This window comes from Rissa tridactyla, chromosome 8 (genome assembly GCF_028500815.1).
Source record: "Rissa tridactyla isolate bRisTri1 chromosome 8, bRisTri1.patW.cur.20221130, whole genome shotgun sequence".
Taxonomy (NCBI): domain Eukaryota; kingdom Metazoa; phylum Chordata; class Aves; order Charadriiformes; family Laridae; genus Rissa; species Rissa tridactyla.
The window spans coordinates 27,588,031-27,610,480 of NC_071473.1; the positions used below are offsets into that span (position 1 = coordinate 27,588,031).

A 22,450-nucleotide genomic window follows, 5' to 3' on the forward strand; every position below is an offset into this window, starting at 1 on the left:
TTCATCTGGTACATGCTCCTACCGCAGCCCTCTCCATGCCCAGACAGTGAGTTCTTTCATGAAGGAGAAGTGCAGAGTCATATTTCTGAGTGCAAATTGGCCAGGGGATTTATTTGTAGTGTAGGCTTGGCCAAGCTAATTTCTCTCAACAGCTACGCTGCAAGTGAGCCGCAGAGAGCTGGAGCAGGGAAGGTGTAAGCGAATACCAGCGTGTACGTTGCCAGCAGACGGAGGAGCTGAGGGCTGGCCCCCGTCTGTTGGAGGGCAGGTTATGCGGAGGGCCAGGAGTTCTTCAGCCAAATGCTGAGTGTCCTCCGTTTTGTCTCGGTGTCTTTCATGATTAGACACTTCTGTAGGATGGTGCAACGGAAATATAATGCTTTGCGCTGGGCCCATTGGCCTGCATGCTCCAGGAGTGCTAAGAAGAATCCTAGCCCTCTGGAAACTGATGGGATACTTCTCATGGTTGCTGGTATTGCCACTGGGATAATAGAATCATAGAATGGTTTGTGTTGGAAGGGACCTTAAAGCCCACCCAGTGCCACCCCCCTGCCCTGGGCAGGGACACCTCCTACCAGCCCAGGATGCTCCAAGCCCCGTCCAACGTGGCCTTGAACACCTCCAGGGATGGGGCAGCCACAGCTTCTCTGGGCAACTTGGGCCAGGGGCTCACCGCCCTCACAGCAAAGAATTTCTTCCTTATATCTCATCTAAATCTCCCCTCTTTCAGTTTAAAACTGTTCCCCCTCATCCTATCACTCTACTCCCTCATAAAGAGTATCTCTTTGGCCGTGCTGCTGTACTCAAGCAATTCTGAACTTGGGATGGTGACTGAACCCAGACTTTCTTCCTGCCTGTGACTCCCCTTTTCCAAGCCTTTGTGGGCAAAGCCATGTTGTTGCTTCTGTTGGAATGGATGAATACCCGCGGGGCACATGTGTGCCTCAGCTTTTTCTAACTTTGGGTGTTGATCAAGAGAGCCTTCTCAGGAGGTGGGCACTCGGGTTGCAGAAAAGTACAGGGTCGTCAATTAAGTCATGCAAGTTCAGTACAGAGCACTGTAATATGACTTTGTCCAAAAGCCTACAGAGATAGAATTTTGCAAGTTACTGCTCAGTGAGTGTGTACCTGAATCCTCAAAGTCTTCAGGACTTGCTGATCTGGAAGATATCTCCTAGCATTTGTGCCACATTTTTCAGAAATTGCCCCATGCGTGTGAAATGTTTTACTGTTGAGGTTTTCTTTGTGATGTCTCTGCACACCTGAGTATGTAGGCAGGTAGCAACTTGTTGGAGACTAGGTCTGGAGGGCTTGGTGCTGTTGTCCTGTTGACAGTTCCATTCAGCCTGCAGCAACAGCAAAGGAATTCCTGGTCCACTGGAGAGGCACAGGGTCTGGATGGAAATCTGCCCTAAGTGCAGAACTGGCTTCAAATAAACACGGTGAGGTGTCAGTCCTATTTGCCTGGTCTTCCTCCACAGGGGTTTTGTTGAAAGATGATAACAAAAAGTAGTGACTTTGCTGTAGAGCAGCCCTAGTTTGTTTAACCCAGGCTAGAGGCTGACCAAGCATCAGGGGAGGTGTGTCCTTCCTGTTCAGGGGCACTGGGGACTCTCATCATCGTGTTTGCCTGATGGCCCGTTCATTCCGCGTTCCTTGCCCTCTTACTATCGGTTTGGAAGCCTACGCCTTGCTCGCGCAAAATCTGCTGGATGCTGAGAGCACTTAGCGCAGCACAGCTCGTTTGTGCAACCTGCTGGTCCTGTTCCATGGGCTAACGGGAGTCCCCGCAGTTGGGTTACATTGACTTTATACCTGTGCTTTCAATAGAAAAAAGTTGGATTTTAAAATTAATGCATACCAGGGACTTACTGATGCGTGATGGTGATGTGTCTTTGTTACTTATGCTCCACCTGCATAGCTGCTTGAAAAGAAAGCTTACATTTTTGGAAAGATAAATTAAAATTGTAAACTACTGAATAGAGTGAATGGATTTCCCCAAATATCAGAAACCTGGTGAGCTGTAATCAGAAGCTCACTGGAGGTGAAAGACATCCCTTGTGTATTTCAGCGATGTTTGCATCAAGCTGTGTACAGAGATTGAAGTTCCAGAGAATCTCCAACTGATGCAAAAATAAGAAATAGTGTTGCTTTTCAGTGACTACTTAACTTTGAGCATCTCCTGCCCTTCTAAAAATACCTTACTTAACTTTGAGCTTAACTTTCTTAACGTACCAACTTGACTTTGAGCATCTCCTGCCCTTGTAAACATATCTATTTTCTCTTTCCAGAGGCAAAATCTTTCTGGGTAGCCAAGTATCCTTTGCCACTTTGCTTGTAGGAAGAATAGCTTCTGGCCTGTTCTTATATTTCACTTGTGGTTCTTCCCTATTCTGAAGCAAATCTCTTCTCCAGATGCTAAATTTGGGTTTCATCTCAGAGAACACTGTTACTAGCACTCATTGAGTTCTTCCTCTGTCTTATTCTGGTTTGAATTTTTATGTTTCCTATGGCCTCAAAGAAAAGCTGGCTGAAAACCTGGGAAGAATGTCTTTATTGTTGCGTATCAGCAAAGTTTTCACATGAAAGGGTCAATTATTGTGTAAAACTCACTCTAGCATCACACAAAACATCCTTCCAGTTTCCAGATCAGAGTAGATTCTCAACTGGTGAAAAAGAAAAGAATTTTCCACTGCTCCAGAATTAGCTTGGTGTGTTTCTTATTGCTCCTCGAACTCCTCTTAATTAGTGACATGATTAAAAATGTTCCATTTCCTATTCTTACATTGTTTCTGTCAGCCTCCACGGAACAAGTGATGAAAAATCACTGTTATTTGTAGGCGTTTAATTGTACAGTATTTGGATTACAATACAAAGTTTTTCTATGTGTGTTAAAATGACGTTGATTAAGTCTTGTAGGATATGATTAGAATGAAAATCCATTCATAGTGGAAAATAAGTTGTATTTCATATTTTAAGTCAAGAGTTCCTAAAAACATCTTGTCTGGTAAGGTACATTCTTAAACACTTCGGAAGAATGGAGTGTACTTGTCTCAGCCACATAACTTGGTTATGTTCATCTAATCCTGTTCTCTTCATGTTGGCATAACCCTGAGATAAGTATTCCATTATTCTTTGCCTGCTTCAAAGGAAAGGAATTCTGTCCATCCATACCAGTATGACAGTATGGACAATGGCTTTGTCCTTGGCAAAAGAGAGTTCTTAGTTTGCAGTAATAACGACAAGCTTTGGACCTTTATTGTAAGCTTGGAAAGGAGGTGAGGTTCAGGGGAAGGTAAAAGAAAATGTAGAGAGGTACTAGGTTTTCTTTCCTGGCACGTTGTAAAATCTACTTTTACATTCTGAAAATTTCAATATTGTATATGTGCAACTGTAAAGAGTATAAGACACACCTCTGGATGAGAGCTCTCACTGGGTGATGTGGGGCTGAGGTGCAGGCACTGTGTGCTTACTGATACTCGTAGGGCACAGCTGTAATTTTGGGGGGAAAAGGAAAAAGAAAAAACCCAACAAACCTAAATTACAAAAGTAAGCCACTGAGTGGAATGACTTGGGTCTGCCTTTCCCTTTGATAACTGGGCATCTAGTGGTCCATGTTCTGAGTCTTCTCACTGGAGGCAAGGCAGCCTGTGGGAGCCTTGCACTTGTTCTTCTGCAGGCTTGGTACAGAGGCTGAGAGCTTCTCAGATGTTTCTGTTTTGAGGGGACCCTTAGTAATGCGGTGTGGACCCATACTCAGTGTGCCCGTTGAAAAATCAGTGGTACTGAAGACCTAAATTTGAGGAGATTCCGCCCTTTAAAACCTATCTGTTTCTTGTTACCAGAGCTAAAAAATATTTCTAAATACCAGCGTTCCTTCCCAGTGGCTTACACACTTCCATTCATCTTGACTAGCTGCATTAGCTGGTGTCCCAATTAGCATTGGTGGGAACAAGCTATCCCTCCAGAAATTACAGAACTGCTGCAATTAATTCCTCATTTGAGCAAATTGATTTCAGAGGCTAGTCACAGCCCTGATCCTGTGCGTATGAGATTTCCTGGGCTTTCCTTATGGGAATTTTTCCCTTGAAGCCAAGTCTGCTTGGAAATATTCACAAGGCCAGATGGAGATTTTTTTTTTTTTTGTCTCTTTTGAGGCTATGTCTGCAGCGGGGAGACCGTGGGGAGACCTAAAGCAAGACAAAGAAGGACTTGGGATTGAAGTGGCAGGAACCTTCTTTGCACTGCAAGAGAATTCCCCTTACACGGATGCCAGAGAAGCTGTTAAACGTGGATTTTTGACTATTAGCATGAGGCAGCCACAAGCAGCCCTAGTCTGATGTCTCTTTTCGGGAGCAGTTGATTCCCCTGTTGTGTCTGTGCCCGCTGGGCTGAAGCACATACCTGTCATGGCTCTGTACTATCAGAGACAACCTGATCTTGGGGTGTGAGAGACAAGAAAGTGAGATATTTGTTGAGGTAGTGCGTAAAGAGAGATCCTGGTGCATACGAAAGTATGTATGCTCTTATATACATCTGTGAATCATTCTCTCACTTGGGCTTGGAAGATCATTGAAGGTTTTAAAATCGCTGCTGCTGCCAGCAAAATCCATTATCCACAAGCTGCTGAAGGGCATGGGGAGAAAGTTAGAGAAGAGAGAGATTTGTTGCATTCCTCTAGTGTGAGGTCCTGTTCTTGTATGGCTGCCCAGCCTGGAGACTATCGCTGCTCTTGTCGCTGGCTCTACGCTCCCACACAGCTCCCTGCCACTCATCTGGGCTCAGACCCCCTCTCTGGGAGCTCACGTCTTGGGGACCACGTTAAAATAATTGAAAAAACCAAAAGAAGGTACTTCCAAAAGTCTGTCCTTAATTAAAGTCTGTCCTTAATTAAGGAAAACCTTAGAATGAATGCCAGGTCCCTGCGAAACCCAAAAGTCTTACACATACATTAAGATTTTAGCAACTTGTTTAAATGCTTAAATAGTTCTTTGAACTTGGGCCTGAATGTTCGGGCCTTATTAATGAAGTGTGTGAGCATAATTGTGCTAAAATAAGTGGGGGCAAGGAAGGTTTAAATCTGTTAACGGTCTCTGAACTGCATTGTTGTGAGCTAGCTCGGTGGCATCTCATAATGCGTTATCCTGGGATCCCATTGATATCTGTGAGATTCGAGGTATCAAGTCTGGGATTAATAGGTGCAAGGTAGAGCTAGCAGCACAAAGCAAAAGCAACAGAGTGTTTCTAATTAAAAGGAAATTGTTTATTAACAGAGCCTCCTTGGTGCTGCGTGAACAAAAGCCATACTTGCCTGTTGGTGGGGGAGCGAGAAGGTCCTGAGCAGGAGAACATGAAGTAGTTGATAGTAACAGCTCCACTTGCTCCTCTGTGATAAAAAAGGATGTTTTCACAGCTGAAATGAAACACTAGACTTTGAGAAATTGGGGTATAGTGGACAATTGGGTGCCAAACAGCTCTTCACTTGTGCATCAAGCCATGCAAGAGGCAGCAAAAGCCTGCTGCTTTGAGGTCAGTAGGGTTTGTGGCCCTCAGGGCGAAGGTGGTAGAGCCATAGTTATGAGGCTGTCGGAACACCACAGCTGCTTTCTGGTAGCTCTCCACTGCCTTGGCAGACTCCCTCTCCCTGGGCTTCAGAAGCATTTTGCCTCTGTCTTGTTTTGAATTTTTTTCCTCCCCTTTAGGATCCGTACCTTCTCTGCCAGTCTGTCACAGCTGTACTATTTCCTAGTCAAGGTAATTCATCACTGGTTCACGGTGGAAACTGACAGTTTGGAGGTTTTTGTATTTTTGAATTGGTTTTCTAAGTCTGGCAGTATTCAAACAAAAAGGCAGGGAGAAATGAGTCGTCTGTTACTTCATTTACCACTTGTTTTGGGAAATCTAAATCCAAATTTGTGTTAGACTCATATTAGGACTCCATTGCTGGGTTTTAGTTTTTCAGTTATTTTTGGCAGGGCTGAATTCACACCCGGAATAAGCACAGCCATCAGTCAGGGTCGCCTGCGTGACACTGAGCTCAGGTCACCACTCGGACCAGGGAGCTCTTTGAGTGGCCCAAAGTGACTGAAAGTGGAAGGCTTTTGCTGCAGGATCCAAACAGTTCAGAGGTGCCTAATGAGCCTTTACAGAGCTATAAGTACCTTGCTGTCTTCCCTAGTTCTGCTGTCTCTTTAGTTCAGCTTAAGCTGTTAAAATTCACATGCCGTGCTGTTCATCATGTCGTTAGTGCTGTGGTAAAAAGCATTGGACCATTGTAGCAGCTTGTTGGTAATGGCTATTGCTGGATGGAGTAGCACGGCTTTTCTGGTGCTCTGGGGTTTGAAATCCCTGGTGTTCCCTGGTGCTGCTAGCTCGGGGAAGAAGGTTGTCACGAGCATGCTGAGTCCTGCTCCGAGGGCTGAGCTTTCCCCTTGAAGCGTCTGGTGGGGCCAGCTTTGGCTGTAGCCCTCAGAGCAAGAGTGGGCGCTCTGCTTGCTCAAAGACCAAGCCATTTGGTGACAGCGCTTCTCTGTCCCCAAGGTTTCTCCGGAGAGTCCAGACTATCCAGATTCCTGTAAGGGTTTATGCTTGTGGGAGGTAACTTCCTTAGGAATAACTGTAGAATTCAGCATTTCTTAATAAGCTGGAAGGTGGCAGGCTAAGTGGCCTTGCCAAACTTTAACAAACAGTAAGAGAGCCAGACCCAAACTGCTATATTCCCCATGTATTATCCCTAATAAAACAGGAAAGATCGGGCTCCACAGGTGAATTCCTTCTCATTCTATCTCACTACCTCAAATGTGTAAGGGCCAGGAGGGGCTCAGGGTCCAACCTGGGTACTCGGGCCTCTCTGCTAGCACAGCTGTAGAACACAGCATACAGAAATATTCTTCCTCCATCACTGTTTTGAGATGTAACCTCTCTCTGGACGCTTTATTGTGGCTCTGTTCTGTGGAAGATGGCCAAGGTGAGTTACTTGTGCTTTTGTCACCAGTTTCTGTGCTACAGTTGTTAGGAGTGATCTGCTAACAGGCTTTCTATTGACTTTGGGGCTTTGATTTGAATGAGACCCTGCGGGTTTAGGGCATGTGGCCAACCTGTGGCTCTTGTTTCAGGGGAACTCGATATTGGACTACATCCCATAGCAAGCCTCGTGGGTGAATCGAATCCCTGGCTGCAGGCAGAGAGGAGCCAAGGGAGGCAGCTAAAATGGATATCTCTGTGTTTTCCTGGGGGTTGGTTACACGCTCAAACTCAGTCCTGCAGTGTGTAGAAGCAGCAGGAGCCCTGGAAAGCCGTGGATGTCCCCTTCGTGTGAGCCATTCTCAGTGCAACCCCAGCCATCAGCAGCATCCTGAACCATTGTCATCCGTGGTATGTGCTTGGAAGGGCCCAGTTGAACCTGGGTGTCTGAGTTTGGCTCTCTTAGCAATAAAGGGAGAACCCAACACCCCCCTCAAGCCCTACATTCTTCAAAACACTGATAGAAAGGGAAAGGATCCTCCTTATGGCTTTCGTTTTTGGAAGTCTTATGGCCTCCAGTTCTGACTCTGCTTTGCAGTACACATTTCTTGAACATGAAGTACTTACCCCTGTTTGAAGCCCTCCCTCCCTGTTTGCCAAAGGGAAGAGTTGGTAAATGTTAAATTCAGTAGGAAAATTACTGCAGGGCCCTGGCCATAGTGTTTCCCACAACTAGTGTTACAACGTGCCCCGTACTCTGACGAGCCAGAGGCACACAGTGTTGGTTTTGTCCTGCAGTACTTTTCCTATACAGATGGTGAAGGTGAAAATTATCTCCTCTGACCCAGTGCCTGAGGTAAATAAACTGTAAATAGCTTAGGAGAGCAGGCTGGGATGTGAAGTGAAAAAGGGTGATTTTCATTTATTTTTTTCTTTTTTTGGAGGAGAGAAGAGGAGGATAACCATCAAATCCTAAATTAACTCCCTCTTGCAAACATCATTTGAGGAGACGTTATCAGGCTAAAAATATGAGCAGTCTGTAAAAGGAACAGTTTTCCTTGTGTGCTGCTACTCACGTGTTACTTAATTAAAACAGTAGGCGCTTAATGTTGCGCTTACTTTTCCACTATTCATGGTAGTTGAGTTTTTTTGGGAGGGGGTACTTTGCTGAGTATGGACAATGAGGACTTGTGTCCATGGTAAGACTACTGGTTAAAGCCAAAGTAAATATTGAAGTGGTTATAGTTATGCCGACATAAGCCCCTATATGAACATTCTCACTCGAACTTTTCTAAAATTTAACTTCTATTTATTGGAAACGGGTTTAAATCTGAGTGGAAAAAGCTGCCATGTTACTGGAATAGGAGTGTCCATCTGGAGGTCTATTCCAGTTTAATAAATTAAACTTTCTTTTCTGAAAAGAGTGGCAGGAATTTAAATTATTTTTTTCCTTGTCACTCCACCAGTCTTTCCTGGTTGTGTCGCACAGGCTTTAGGTTGTAAAACCTGCTGTTTAAGTCTTCTCCCCCAATTGCTAGTTGCAGGCAGAGCGTGTTGGCTTTGAGTTGAGACCTGCCTGCAGGGAATCTCTTGAACTTCATCAGATCCTGCACCTGGCATGGAAGAACCCTTTGCGGTGATGCAGGCTGGGGAACAGCTCTGCTGAAAAGGCCTCGGGGGTCCTATGGACCTGGGGATCTCAGCAACCTGAACGTGAGGCAGCATGAACAGAATTAACCCAGGAGATCAAGGGCAGGTGTTATTCCCCTCTTGATAGGCACTTGTTTGATCGCATCTGGAATACCACGTCTGGTTTTGAGCCCTCTTGGTGAAGAAAGATGTTAAAAGTGTGAGCAAGTCCAGCAGAGAACTGTGAAGATGATGAGACACTGGAGAATGAGGAGCCAGACAGCTCACCTCTCCTCTTCTGTGGCCTTGCACTTAGCGCATCTTCTTGTAGGTCCTGCTTACTCTTCACTGCACAAGTGTTTCAAACTGATTCACTCAAAAAACATGATTTGAACCCAACTCCAGGCCAAGAATAATGCTGATAGACTCAAACTCAAATAATAGTACTGTGTTCACCAACCTGCTTCCAAAAAATACACACAAAAAAATATCTAGGCACTGCTTTGGTCTAAGGGCCATGTGGGCTGCTAAGCTGTGTTCTCGGTGAGCTAAGTGGAGCTGGGTTGAGGTGATCCACTCTCCTCACCCTGTCAAGTGCGTACCATGGACCAGTAAGGATCAGAGATTGTAGTAAAACCACTTTTCCAGGACAGGCAAGTGAGGAGAGTTGACAACAGCTCTTACCTGGTGTGCTCTCACCATCAAACTTACTTGCAGGACATGCGGAGAGGACACATTGGCCTGTGCTGCCCCTCTCCACTAGCACTGTTGTAGGAGAAGTTTAGGCGGACTGAAATTGCGTTTCTGCAGGTATTGGAGGTATTGCTTTACCTCTCCTTCTGTAGGCCTCTTCCAAGAGAAGCCAGCACAGGACACTGCCTGTACAGTGTCTTCCATGTGATGCCCCCTTACCCTCATCTATCACATGGACAGTCTCATCCCATGGCCTTGTCCCACTGGAATAGACACGGCACAAGTGTTGGCTGCTCTGTCCGTGTGCCTCAGCCCTTCCTGACTGTCACTGCCCATGGAAAGGACAGCCAGTTCTCCAGAACTGGGGAGATGTGCAGGTGTACACCATGGGCAATAGACCACCAGTGATGGTGGTGAGATCTTCGGCATCTTGAAAATGGATTAAGAATGAACAGGATCCAACTGGCCCATCCCATCTGAGTTAGAGCACTGAAGTTTTAACTGCGCATGCGGCTTCTTGGAGTCCTACAAACTCCAAAAACTTCCGTCTGATACAGAAGTGCTTATAATGGGGAATATACTGATGTGCCTCTTATGGCTTGAGGAGCTCTTGCTGCCAGTGGGAAGTCCTGCTCACACTTTTATTTGCCTGTTTTTCTTGTGCAGGGGTTGTCATTTAAAAAAATAGGGAGAGAATCAAAAAGGAAAAGTCTTGTGCCTGTTTTTCCAGAGAGTGGTATTGCAAACACCATAGCTGCTGGTTTTTTTTTGTTTTCTGAGGGGATAGGTGGACTGGTTCAAATGCTACAATAGCAGCAAGTGCTGATTTTTGTTTGATATTAAATATGAATTGTTCTGAAACTAATAGTGGTAATTGCTTTTGGGAATGGCTTGGGTTGTTTGGGCTTGTTTGTTTTTTTTTGGTTGCGCTTGTTTTGTGGGTTTTTTTTTTTGAGGCTCAAAGCTGGAAAAACAAAGGTTTGCCAAATTACTAGTCATAGGGCATGTTTCATCCAGGGCGTGACAAACTTTATTGCCTTTGAGAACTTCTGGGCTTAGAAATGCTGCTGGGTGGGTAGTCCTTTCTTTGTGCCAGAGCTTTGTCTCATCCATGTCTTCGTAAAGGTCTGCTGGGATGTGAATTTACCTTCTACATAATGCCATTACAGCCTGGGCAGTAAAATGCCATTTTCTTCTAGCAGTTTCCTCGTGGGTGGATCTAGAGATTCCTCCAGGCTCCCATTCATGTGTCTCACTTCTGTCTGGAGGGATGTTAGCTGCTGAGGTCTTCCAGGGTGAATTTTGTCAAGGGCATGCTGTCCTACCAGGAGCAGGGTGCAGAACCCCAGATGTGAGGGGCTCCGCTTGACTGTTAGGAAACTCTTTCCCTAGGCAGCCCTTAGTGCAGGGCAAGATCAGGTAGTAGAAGTCTTTAGTGTGCTCTGCCCTTTTCTCAGGATGATGGTGTGTCCATGCAGTAAAACTTGTGCTGTCTGATCTTAAAGGAACTGGAGACAAAGATGTGACAGGAAGAGCATCCCTCAGCCCCCTTGTCTTGCCTGGGGAAGCAAAGAAGGGCAGCTTTTGAGGGCAGAGCTGCAGAAACTGTCAACCACTGTCTTTCAACTGTAAGGCTGCTTCTGCTAGTCAAAGTTTTGGGCTTCATGAAGCAGCTCTGAGCAATTGAGGAAACAGCCTTCTGTCACGTTAATAACTTTCTCTGAGGTTGAATGACTCTACTTTTTTAGTTTTTTGTCAAGGAAATTGTATTTAATTTGTGAACTTTGGTTTTTGTTGCACATCCCTGCAGTTTCCCCACTAATACACTTGTGGGCTTGTGGGGGTGCAAAGTTGAATAAAGAAAAATCTCCCAGCTGAACCAAGGGAACAGCCAGCATAACACCATGACTAGCTTGACATGCCCACAGCTGAAGCTTCCCCTTTCCTTCCTCAGACCATAGCCAACCCCTCCACATGACCCCACTGATCTTGTGGGAGGTTAGAAGGATTGGGATGAGGCTTGCTGAGGGAAACAGGCACACAGACCTGACTCTGGGGGAGTTGTGTGCTTACTTTAAGCGTTTGCAGGATCCTTAAGGCTAGCCTGGTCCTGGCAAAGAGTATGGTGTAAGATGGACTCCGTTCTTCAGGATGGCCACCATTTATCTTCTCTTGGTTTGTGTGATGGCTAGTAGCAGTGTGGTCCCGCTGTATAGCAGGAGCTTCTTGGGGACACTGCAACTACAGTGATGACGAAGAACAGAAAGCCATTTTCACAGTTCTCTGGTACGTTAGGAATTTTGGAGCTGTTGTTCACAGACTGTGCAGCTGGAGTAGGGGAGGAAAGCAGGACAAGACTACTGAAATGCGCAGTGGCTGTGGGAGGCCCAAGCAAGTGTGCTGAAACAGGGGCTTGAGTGGATGAGCTGCAATCCATAAAATACATGGAACAAGCTTGACTTAGTCTGTTCTACTAAGTCAGCATTACGACTGTTTTAGTCCAGTCAAACACTCTTGCAAACTAGACCGACAGTGCAGTCTGACCCAGGGTCTTGGTCAAAAGCAAGCCCTGAAGCTATGACTAACCCCAGCCTTGCTCTGTCATAGGAGACAGTTAATAGCAAAGAAACCAGCCTCTATTCACTTGCTGAGCTTTCATTACGTATTGTTTTAATAAACAGGACTTCAACAAATAAGCATCCTGACCTTTAGTGATTGTGTTCCTCTGATTATGAATAAACTTAAAATGTGAATTCTTGATTCCTTTTTAATTTAAAGCAGGCTAAACCCCCTGGGAATGATAACTTCCAGTTGCATTGCATAAACTGGAAAGGGTTCATGCCCTGGTTCTCATCTGGAGGACCATAAGATGACTTGGGGTGGGGGTATTTTCCTGAAATAGCTTGGAGTAGCTCTCTGGGCTTTGGCATGTGCCCCCTTTCTCCCTCCTCTGTGCCCTCCCCTAACTACAGGCATCTCTGGCTTCAAGTAGGGTGGAGGATGCTGTGGGAAGTGCCTTTGGGTCTCTGGAGTTGGAGGACAAAATAGGCAGTTCGTAGCAGTTGGTTGGGGCTTAGCATGGCCTTGCAGCACCCTCCCTTTAGGGACATGTTGTTAAGGAGAAGCCATTGCCCAAGCACCCCCACCACCAGAGTCTGTAACTGCTCAGACGGGGGTCCCTTCCCAGAGGGAGACTCCAGTGAGCCCAGGGGTGTCCTTTTTGATTCCTCACACACGCAATCTCACCCTCAGGCGCGCTCCCTCCTCCTTCAGCCTCAACCCTAGGTTTCCTGCAGCAGAGTCTCAGGTGTCGGATTTTATAAAAAATTAAATAATTTAATTGAAAGGCAGAGCACCAGGGTCAGCTAGCTGGGTGCCTCCAGAGAGGGACTTTGAACAAAGAAATCCCTGGGCAATTGTACCCTTGCAATCTGTACACCTGCCCCTCACGTGCTCTTCACGCATCGCTCAGTCCAAGGGTGGTTTTTGGTCTGGGGTCATCTAACACATTCTTGGATTCTTCTGCTGTGTCCAGACAGGCCTGTCGTTAACTGCTCTTATCTTGTTGCTTTGCACTCTCTGCTCATGGTTGCTGTCTTTTTATCTTCTGATTTCCACTGCTTGTGCACCTGCACTCGCTGGCAGAACACGGGGAACTGAAAAGTCCCAGACCTAGGGAAAAAAAATACCAAAACATCAGTGTGTTATCGATGTTTTCCTCATACTAAAAGGCTAAGCCAGCTGCTAGGAAAATTACTAAGAAAATTAACTATATTGTGGCCCAAAGGCTTCAGCAAATCTAACCACTCATGCTAAGTGAAGCTAGGCAAACAGCATAAATCATACTGTACTATAAACCCCAGTAACTTATTCTAATTAAAATTTACTTATTTAAGCTAAACATCTAATATCTCTCAACAGTGTTTCACACCATCTTTACTGTCTCTCCATGGGACTTTAGGGGAATATTTATACTCCCAGTGGAATATAAAGGGGTTGTAAACTCTCAGTGGAGCTCGTGGAGCTGTGGGTGCGGAAGCCGTGTCCTACCTTGGGGCTGTGCTTCCCTGCCTTCTGACCGGGAAAAACGAAGCGGCCCTTTGACTTGAGGGAATTTGCTGTGGGAACTGCCGTGACCACGTGAGCGGCCAGGTGTTGGAACGCCCTGGTCCCAGGGAAATGTGTGCTGGAGAGGAGCAGCGGGGATGTGACTTGGCTCACTCACCCCCTGACCCGAAGGCTTGAGGATCCCAGGCAGAGATGTGCTTGCAGCTCCTTTGGGAGTGTTTCCACGTGATTGCTGTCAGAGACATGGATCCGTGCCTCCTGTTCCAGTTTGTGCAGCTATACTGCCCAACCCCGAGGAAAAAAACATGCTTCAGATGCTGCTTTCAGGGAGGATGAGTGAGGCCATAGAGGAAGCAGGCGGGTTTCTCCCATCCCATTGTTTGAGACTGACGGCCATTGTGGTGTTTTCACAGAACGGGACATTCTGCACAAAGCTTCTCCGTGTGTTTTCACAAACTTGTAAGCCCTGTGTCAGGAAGCAGTGTGAAAGTAAGCAGCCTCTCGCAGCCTCAGCCTTGCTGCTCGTCGGCTATAGCAGGGTGGGGGGAAGAAGGTCTGATGCTCATCCTGGTGTGTGTCGAGCATCCCTGCCTTCCCCTGCCACCTCCCTGCTCAGCGTGGCCATACACAGGGCAGTTGTGGGGGCTCTGCTAATTGCAGGTTACACATTGCAGACAAGTGGCTTTCTAGGCCTTGGCTGTAATTATCGGGGCTGTAGAGCAGCAAGTTACTTCCCTCTGCTAGCAGACTGTTCACGGGGGTTCCTCTTGGTGTCTTAGCAGAGCCCCCGGTCCTGGCACGAGCCATCCCTGGGCCATAGGGTGAGGCAGCGGTGTGCATGGGCTCCCAGCCGGGATGTCCAGCTTAAACGGTGGGCTTGCAGGACGATACAGCCAGCAGAGCAAAATCCTGGTGCTTCTAGAGATAGGACCTTTGCAGTCAGCTTACCTTGGGCCATTCATCTCGAGATGGCCTGTCTTGTCTTTTCCAGTGGATGAACTGAACAGAGAGTTCAGTCCTGGATCTGCTTGATGGAAAAGCTGCTGTGATTCCTGTGGGGCCAGAGGAGAGTGTGCGAGCCTGCCTGCGCTACGGGGATGCTCTGTCTTTGTGGGGAAGTGGGGCTCTGCTGCTTGCCTTAGGAAGGACTTGAACATCTGCAGAGCTGCCCCCAGTTGCACTCCTGACCTGGAGCCCCTGGAGCAGGGTCTGGAGCACAAGTCTTGTGAAGAGCGGCTGAGGGATCTGGGGGTGTTCAGCCTGGAGAAAAGGAGGCTGAGGGGAGACCTTCTCGCTCTCTACAACTCCCTGAAAGGAGGGGGTAGCCAGGGGGGGTCGGGTTTTTCTCCCAAGGAACAGGCAATGGGACAAGAGGAAACAGCCTCAAGTTGCGCCAGAGGAGGTTTAGGATGGATATTAGGAAAATATTCTTCACCAAAAGAGTTAGCAAAGATTGGAACAGGCTGCCCAGGGCAGTGGTGGAATCACCATCCCTGGAGGTATTTAAAAGCCGGGCAGACGTGGTGCTGAGGGACATGGGTTAGTGGTGGTTTTTGTCAGAGTTACGTTGATGGTTGGACTCGATGACCTGAAAGGTCCCTTCCGACCCAGGCAGTTCTATGATTCTGTAAGAAATAGGTTCTGCTTCCATTTGACTAATTTAAATTTACCAGCTGGAGAAGGGCAAAGGACCTAAATCTTGTGTGTTAACAGGCTTCCTTTGTGCTCTTGTTTTCCCAGGGCGGCCACTGACCACAATGTTGATAACACCACAGCGATCCTTAGGGAGTGGCTGAAGAACGTGCAGAACCTTTACCACGATGTGGAGTGGAGGCCGATGGAAGACCCCCAGTGAGTACTGCTGTGAGGGGCTGACCAAAGCTCTTTGGTGCATATGTCAAATTTTCTAGGGGATCTGTTTTCAAACCAGGACATGTACTAAATGTCCAAGCATTAAAATGTGGATTTTTTTTCTTTTTTGGTGGGGTCTGTCCCATTAAAATTGCGTTCTCATGGAGCCCATAAAAAGGTCTCTGACTTCAGTGAAGCAACTCATGCAGAACTTTGGAGAAGAGAGCGTTTTCCCATTCAGTTATTTAGCATCTGCAGCTGCTCTTTCCATGGTAAACAAATCACATCAAAAGCTACAGGGAATAAAAACTGTCATTCTTTATTTGCAAGGAAGCAGAGAAATCATAGCCCATTCCTATCGTGTCTATGAAAGTTCTGCCCGAGACATCAAGTATTCAGTAAGTTCTGATCCAGAGAACTAGATTTAATTCAGTATATTATGCCTTTGCATGACTTGCAGGATCATTGTTTTGAAATATGATGTTAGGAAACATTGGTGTTTTATTGCTTTATTTTATATTTATTTTTTTTTAAGATTAGTTGTTCCTTGTTTTGTTGTGTTTTTTATTTCATCCATCAGGGAAAGATACATCAGTTTCCCCTTTCTTTAGGCTGGCTTTTACTTTCAAGGTCCCCAGTGCAGTGGTGGGGCATTCGTGGTACAAACCCACAGGGAATGCTCATTTTATTGATTTTTTTTTTTTTTTTTTTTTAATCCTTTCATTGGAATTGAGTTTTCTTAATCCTGTCAAACTTGTCGTCTTTAACTTTTGTAAAAAGTTTTTGAAATTCTTAGCTCCTTCACTGGCTTTTGCTGGCACTGTTTCGAAGTCCTGAATTTTTATTCCACAAAGGGATCTGTCCCTACGTTTCCTTCCATCTTTGTTACAAAGCGCTTGCTTTTGGACCCGATCCTGAAAACAGAGACGTGTGCATAACTTTGCTCACATGATTGGGCTCCTGGGGTTGAGTGTTGGGTGTCTGTAGATTTAAGAGCTGCTATCGGATGTGTTAACAGTTACTAATGATGGCTAGACCCTGAGGGAATCCAAACTGCCTTCATCTTCACATCCTCAGTTTTGTTGATTCTACTGGGCTTAAGGAAGCTGCGTTTACAGTCTTAAACGTAAAGCCCAGTAGCGGACAGATGACTTTCTACCAGAGGTAAATCAGCTTCGGTTCGTTTTGGTGGGGTAACCTCTGCTTGCGTCAGGCGAGGGCCTGCTGCTGCAGAAGGAGCTCCTGGGTTTGGTAGAGCTGTTGTGCTTGTGGCTGCTTGGCCGGCAGGAAATGCTGCAGCGCTGCTTGTTCTCCAGTGCCCTGTGTACACATGCCAGCACGAAACTTGGCATCGTTCTCCCTCAAAACCTCTCCTGGGTTGCCTGAGGTGACTCTAACACTGTTTTTCTTTGGGAAAGAAGGCGGCAAGGGAACTCTGACTTTTTTTTTTTTTTTCCTTTGACCAGTGTAATAGGGCCCAGACATGGATTGCAGTCACTTTTTTTTCTTTGCTAGGTCTTACCCAGAAGAAATTGGGCCAAAACATTGGCCAAGCTCCCGATTCACTCATGTGATGAAACTCCGACAGGCCGCCCTGCGCGCTGCACGGGAGAAGTGGTCGGACTACATCCTGGTAAATACAAGGTTTGATTTATTAACTGTCCTCAGGCAAAAGCTTTTCAGACAGTCACTCTGATACTTGGGGCTGCCAAAGTGTTTCTTCTCCATCTAAAGACAAAGCTCTCTGCAGTGAGGTGCTGGGTTTCTTGGTCTGATGAGCAAGTGACTCTGCAGCGAGGGAAATAAGTCCCTGGGAAGCCCAAGGCTTTCTCCACAGGGGTCAGGATTGACTATGGTCCTGGTGGTGGATAGGTACCTGGAAGGGTCCCCCAGGTGGAAACCCCACCTGTTATTCATGAAATGTAAGAGAAATAGTTCTGCAGAACAATTGTGGAAAGGTGCATGCCTTTGGTCACTAGCAGTAGTTAATGGTGGCATTCCCAGCCTCTGAACGAGGCGAGGGTGTGAGGCCAGTTTTTAAGAGTTCTCCTTGATCTTCTCCAAAGAATAAACCTGCCCTGAATTTTCAGCAATGTTATTTTCCCTCGCAGCTCCCTTGCCCCCGTGTTGGAGTAACGTTCTGTGGAGTCAGAGGGAAGCTCCGCTTCTTTTCCCATCCTGTAGCTGCGGTGCAGGGGTGGCCCCCCCAGCATTCCCCCATAGCAGCCATGTGTCCTGTGGTATCAAAACCACCGGCTCTGTGGTTTTTGCCAATACCTCATGCCTCTGGCTGCCTTGTTCCTGAGAAAGTGTCAGGAGAAGCGATTGTTTCATCTGATAACAAATTTCTTTCTCTTTCCCTCTCCCCTCTCTAGTTTATCGATGCAGATAATTTACTGACCAACCCACAAACCCTGAACCTGATGATAGCGGAAAACAAGACGCTGGTGGCACCGATGCTGGAGTCTCGCTCCCTCTACTCTAACTTCTGGTGCGGCATCACCCCCCAGGCAAGTGACTGGGAGTGGTGCTGGGTGCTTGCGCGAGCTGTCTGTTGAGAGGCCTCCTGCCGTGTGTCTGTGAAGTGGTGGGTGTTGTTTCTGTTCTCTGAGCTTTCCCCTCTGCTTTTGTAGGGTCCTTCTTCTGAACAGAAGCTGCTGTAGCCATGAGGCACGCAGGGGTGATGTTAGCATGTAGTGAGGGTAGTGGTGGCATGCAGTCATCTCAGCTTGCCTCTCTCTCCGTGGCGGCATCCCAAATCTTGGGTGGGTATCTTCAGGAAAGGTCCGCACGTTTATAGGGAATCTGGGAATGAGGGTCAAGAGGACATTGCAGCCTGTAAATGATTTTCAGGCTTTGTTTTCTAACCAAGCTGTAGGTATGAGCATGGCAATAGATGTTCAGCATTGGGTATGCAGGCACATAACTGAAACCTGCTTCCCTGATTCCTCACTTGGAAAAGTTGAATCTGGAGGAAGCTGAGCTTGCTTAGCCAAACGTCCTGGGAAGTGATACTGACTGACTGCATAAAAGATACTACATAAAAATGACTACATAAAAGATACGGATATACGCACCAGAATTTATTTGAGGTGGTTCCTTTTGTTTGTGTAATGGCCTTAAAACTCTTGGTACATAATTTTAGACTAGCTTTCCTGTATGGTGACGCTAACCTGAGAGGAATTTGCTTTTCTTTCTACAGCTCTCCATTGTGTATAGGTTGTTTTTCTCACATACGAACAAAGTTTATGTAGTGATTTGCCCTGTAGGGAGTGTGTGTGCTGAAGTATGTGTGTAAAGGACAGGAGCACTGAGCCTAGGAATTAGAGTTTCACGTTACTTTCTCAAAGTACATATACGGCAGAAAGTACCAGATACAAAGATGTTGTCTAGTAGAGATTGCATTATTTTTAGAGCCAGAATGAGGTGGAGCTACCACTTCACAAGTTGCTCTACATGACTGTGGTGTGTGGCCCTGGCTGGTAGGTAAGCCCCTACCCAGTCACTTGCTTGCTCCCACCCAGTGAGATGGGGGAGCAAATTGGAAGGGCAAAAGTAGAAAAAAAACCCAAACCCAAAAGCAACCCTCCTGGGTTGAGATACAGACAGTTTAATAAGTGGGGGGGGGGGGGGCGGAGGGGGGAGAAAATCCCCAAAAAACCAAGTGCTTTTTGCACTCTTTTCCATTGACTAAGCTCTAGATGGGCTTTCCACGACATTCAAGATGAAATGAGGAATGTAGTTAATGCTTTTTTCTCCCAGGAAAGCCTCAATAATGAGATCAGCTTTTAGACCTGTTCTCCAGTCTGCTGCTGGCGTGTGTTGTGTTGTCCTTTGGGAAGGCAGGATCCTAAGCTGCACGTCTCCTAGAATAGAAAGAGGGGTTTTGTTCACTTGAAAATTTTCACTTTTTGCCCACCTTTGCCCTGGAAAGCTTCAGGATTTCCATTTTCCTTCCATCCCTGGGTCTTGCCTTTCCTTCTTCATAAAGACAAGCTTTCCCTGCTGCATAGGTAAATGTTTAAGCCCAAGCTGCACGTATATCTTTGAGTTTCGCTGGGGCAAATGAGTATGAGTACTCTAGAGAGGCTTCATGGTCCTCCCAATCCCTACCCTCTTGCTTTATTCCAGAGCTGACAAGATCCTAATTATTGTCATTATTGCTGGACTGTAACAAAGGGCAAACTCCGTGCCCCCTCTTCTTCTGGTGTCATTCTTCCTTCCCAGTGTTACCAAGGACTCAAGTAGGGACCACAGGCAGAGTGAAAACATAACAACTGTGCTGGGTCGGACCAAAGGTCTGTCTGGTAGGAGTGGTTTGTAGCAGATGCCTAGGGAACATGGCAAACTAGTAAGTGAATTATACTTCCCTAAAATATTTTTCTATCCTTTGGTGATCTCCGTCTCTAGGATTTCTTGAGGAAGGTCTTTGTCTTTAAAGCTTTGAGTAATTTTTTCTTTTACAGAAATCACTATCTGCATCCTTTTCCCTTGGCACCCACACCATCTTATGGCAAGGAGTTCCACAGTTCAAACTAACTAATTGAGCAAAAATAGCAGGAAAAAGTCCCAACCTTTGCAGATTCTTGGGAAGTAAATATATAGATAAGAAAAGGGGGAGGGGTAGGCGTGTTTACTTGGTTCAGTTTTTGTTTTAAAATGGAGATACAAAATTCATAGGGAAGGCACTGTCCCTTAAGTTTTTAAGGTTAAGTCCGGACACAGCCAGGTTTTCCACTGATGTAAATCAGCATCGCTCCGCAGCCTGACGTGGATGTCTGCCTGTCTGCACCAGCCTCGGCCGTGGCCCCTAGTGTTACCTCTCCAGTAGTAAATTTCCATCATTACCAACGTTAGCTGAGAAACGGAGAGGGGAAAAAACTAGCAGCAAATGCATCTTGCAGAAATTGGTGAAAAAAATCTGCTCAAATGAACAAGAAAGTCCCCGCTTTATTTTTCTTTTCTTCTCTCTTAGCTGCTGCTGCTGGTTTCTGCGCGCGCGGTCCCGCAGCTTGATGCTCCCAGCCTTGCTCTCCCTGGGGACTCGGGCAGGCAGCAGCAGCTGGAGCACGCCCTGACGCAGCCTCTGGCACTGTGCAGAGGGAGTCAAACCCGGCTCCAGACAGCTCGGCATTTAGCTGTCACGAAGCTAACCTTAGGAGAGCATGGCAACAGTGCCGACAGGTTGGAGTCTTTCTGGAGTACGCATGATTTACGAGCAGGGAAAAGCCCCCAAACCCCACAGTGAGTGACTGGAGGAGGAAAGATTAGTTTCCAGCATCTTTCACCTGTGGGCATTCTCGGATGTCTGTTAAAGGTTGAATGTCTTAACCCTTCCTTCTGTGGGAATGCTAGTAAGGTCTCTGCCTGCTCACTCTTTTTCATGAAAACGTCTGTCTCGGATATCTCGTGCTCACAGTATGGTCAGAAGGTATCTGAAGGCCAGAGGGGATGATTGACAGATGCATAAACAGACAAAACCAGAGTAAAATGGTTCTGCAGTGATTTGCTCAGCTGTTGCTAGGATAGTTGTGGAAAATATAACGTAAGAGTAACTTTTAACTTATTTTAGTGACTCATTGTTTCTGTAAAGACCAGAATCTGCTTCGGATTCAACCATCAGCTGTGTTCAGATGTCTAATTGGTGCATGAAGACTTTCTTTCTGGGGAATTCAGTGTATATATTTCAAAATCTGATAGCTTTGGACACATTGCACCTGCAAAACCAGCTGTGAGCTGTACAACGTGGGTGTTGCACCCACGGCGCTGGAAGGATAGCAAAGCTTGTAGCTATAGAGAATGGGCTGACTGAAGTGCCTCCCCCTGACAGACTCTGCAGGGAGAGCTCGGGAGTGGGTATTGACCCTGCTTGCCCTGGGATGGAGCAGCAGAGATCTTTACACAGCCTGAGGGAGGCTGAGACACCGCATTGCCTTCACTGCAGTGGAGCAAACGATATTTTTTAAAGTCATGGTCAGAAATAATTTGCAGGTCCCGTTCTGTGAGACACTGGATGTCCTTTGTGCCTGTTGTGCCACGGATGCTCGGCAGCTTCCAGGGTCAGACCTGAGAGTCTATGTGCTAACAAGAGGTTTCTGGAGAGCCAGGGGAAAAAAAGTCCAAGGTTTGAAGCTCTATTGCAAGGGAGTTTTGCAGCGGAAAGGCTTGGATTTCCACTAGCTGCTAAAAAGGAGAAAGTCAAGCTTTAGCTTTTGGGATGGAGATTGTATCTAAATATTTGACTGATCCCTTTCCAAAGAGGGGACACTTCGAAATCTGAGAAATGGGCACTGATCCATCTCTGCTGGGGAAGGCTAAGGGTGAGAGCTTCTGCTAGGGAGCAGCTATGAAACAGAAATCTCTGGTAACAAGCAGACCTCTCCTTGTGTTTGCAGGGCTATTACAAAAGGACGCTGGATTACCCCCTGATTCGGGAGTGGAAGAGGACAGGCTGTTTTGCTGTTCCAATGATTCATTCCACGTTCCTCATTGACTTGAGGAAAGAGGCCTCCACCAAGCTGATGTTCTACCCACCCCACCAGGACTACACCTGGAGCTTTGATGATATCATGGTCTTTGCCTTCTCCAGTCGCCAAGCAGGTACGTCCGGAGCCTTTGCTGAGGAGGAGTCACTAGCAGAGACATGCAGATCTCTACTTTGAGTTCACAGGCCAAAAGACATGTGTTGCTTCAGTGGTGAGCTAAGACCCTGTTCCCTTTCCTCTTTCGGATCCGGTCAGGGATAACCAGCAGCAAGTGACTGACAATGAAGTTTTGAACCACAGCTAGCTTCAAAGGACACGGGAGCTGTTCTTGGAACAGGGACAGTGTTTCAGAGACAAACTGTGTACCACTCCAGCTGATACTGGGATCAGTTTCTACCAGACAGTGGGAGGATTGCAGTTAGGCCTGAAATTCAGGAGTCCTTCCAGGGAAGGTCACAACCTCAGTGTCCTCTTCCTTTGTCTGGAGTGGCTCTCAGTGTTTGCAGAGAGTTCCGTGCGTCTCGGAGAAATCACTGTTTCTTAAGTGCATGATACTGCTGCTACTGCTGCTTGTACTTGGGGTGAGGGTGTTTATTGGAGAATGGATGTGGTCTGGAATGGATTCTGTCTCCAGCGAAGTCCTGTCTAGCAGACCTGTATTTAGCAGTGTCAGAGCTGAAATGAGCTCCTGGGAAAAATATGTTTTTAATGGCCATCAGTATTGTTCTCTGCCCTGCTGTGTTGAAAAGGGGAAAGTTTGG

The 22,450-nt window shown here is 46.6% G+C and overlaps 1 protein-coding gene across 1 annotated transcript in view; it reads left to right on the plus strand.

Annotated features, from left to right (window-relative positions):
• COLGALT2 (collagen beta(1-O)galactosyltransferase 2) overlaps positions 1–22,450 on the plus strand; it is a 53,021-nt gene that overhangs the window by 19,681 nt on the left and 10,890 nt on the right. Inside the window, exons 2-5 of the mRNA XM_054212968.1 lie at positions 15,094–15,204; positions 16,720–16,837; positions 17,580–17,714; positions 21,600–21,804. Coding sequence (XP_054068943.1) covers positions 15,094–15,204; positions 16,720–16,837; positions 17,580–17,714; positions 21,600–21,804 — 569 coding nt within the window. The remainder of the gene's footprint in view (positions 1–15,093; positions 15,205–16,719; positions 16,838–17,579; positions 17,715–21,599; positions 21,805–22,450) is intronic.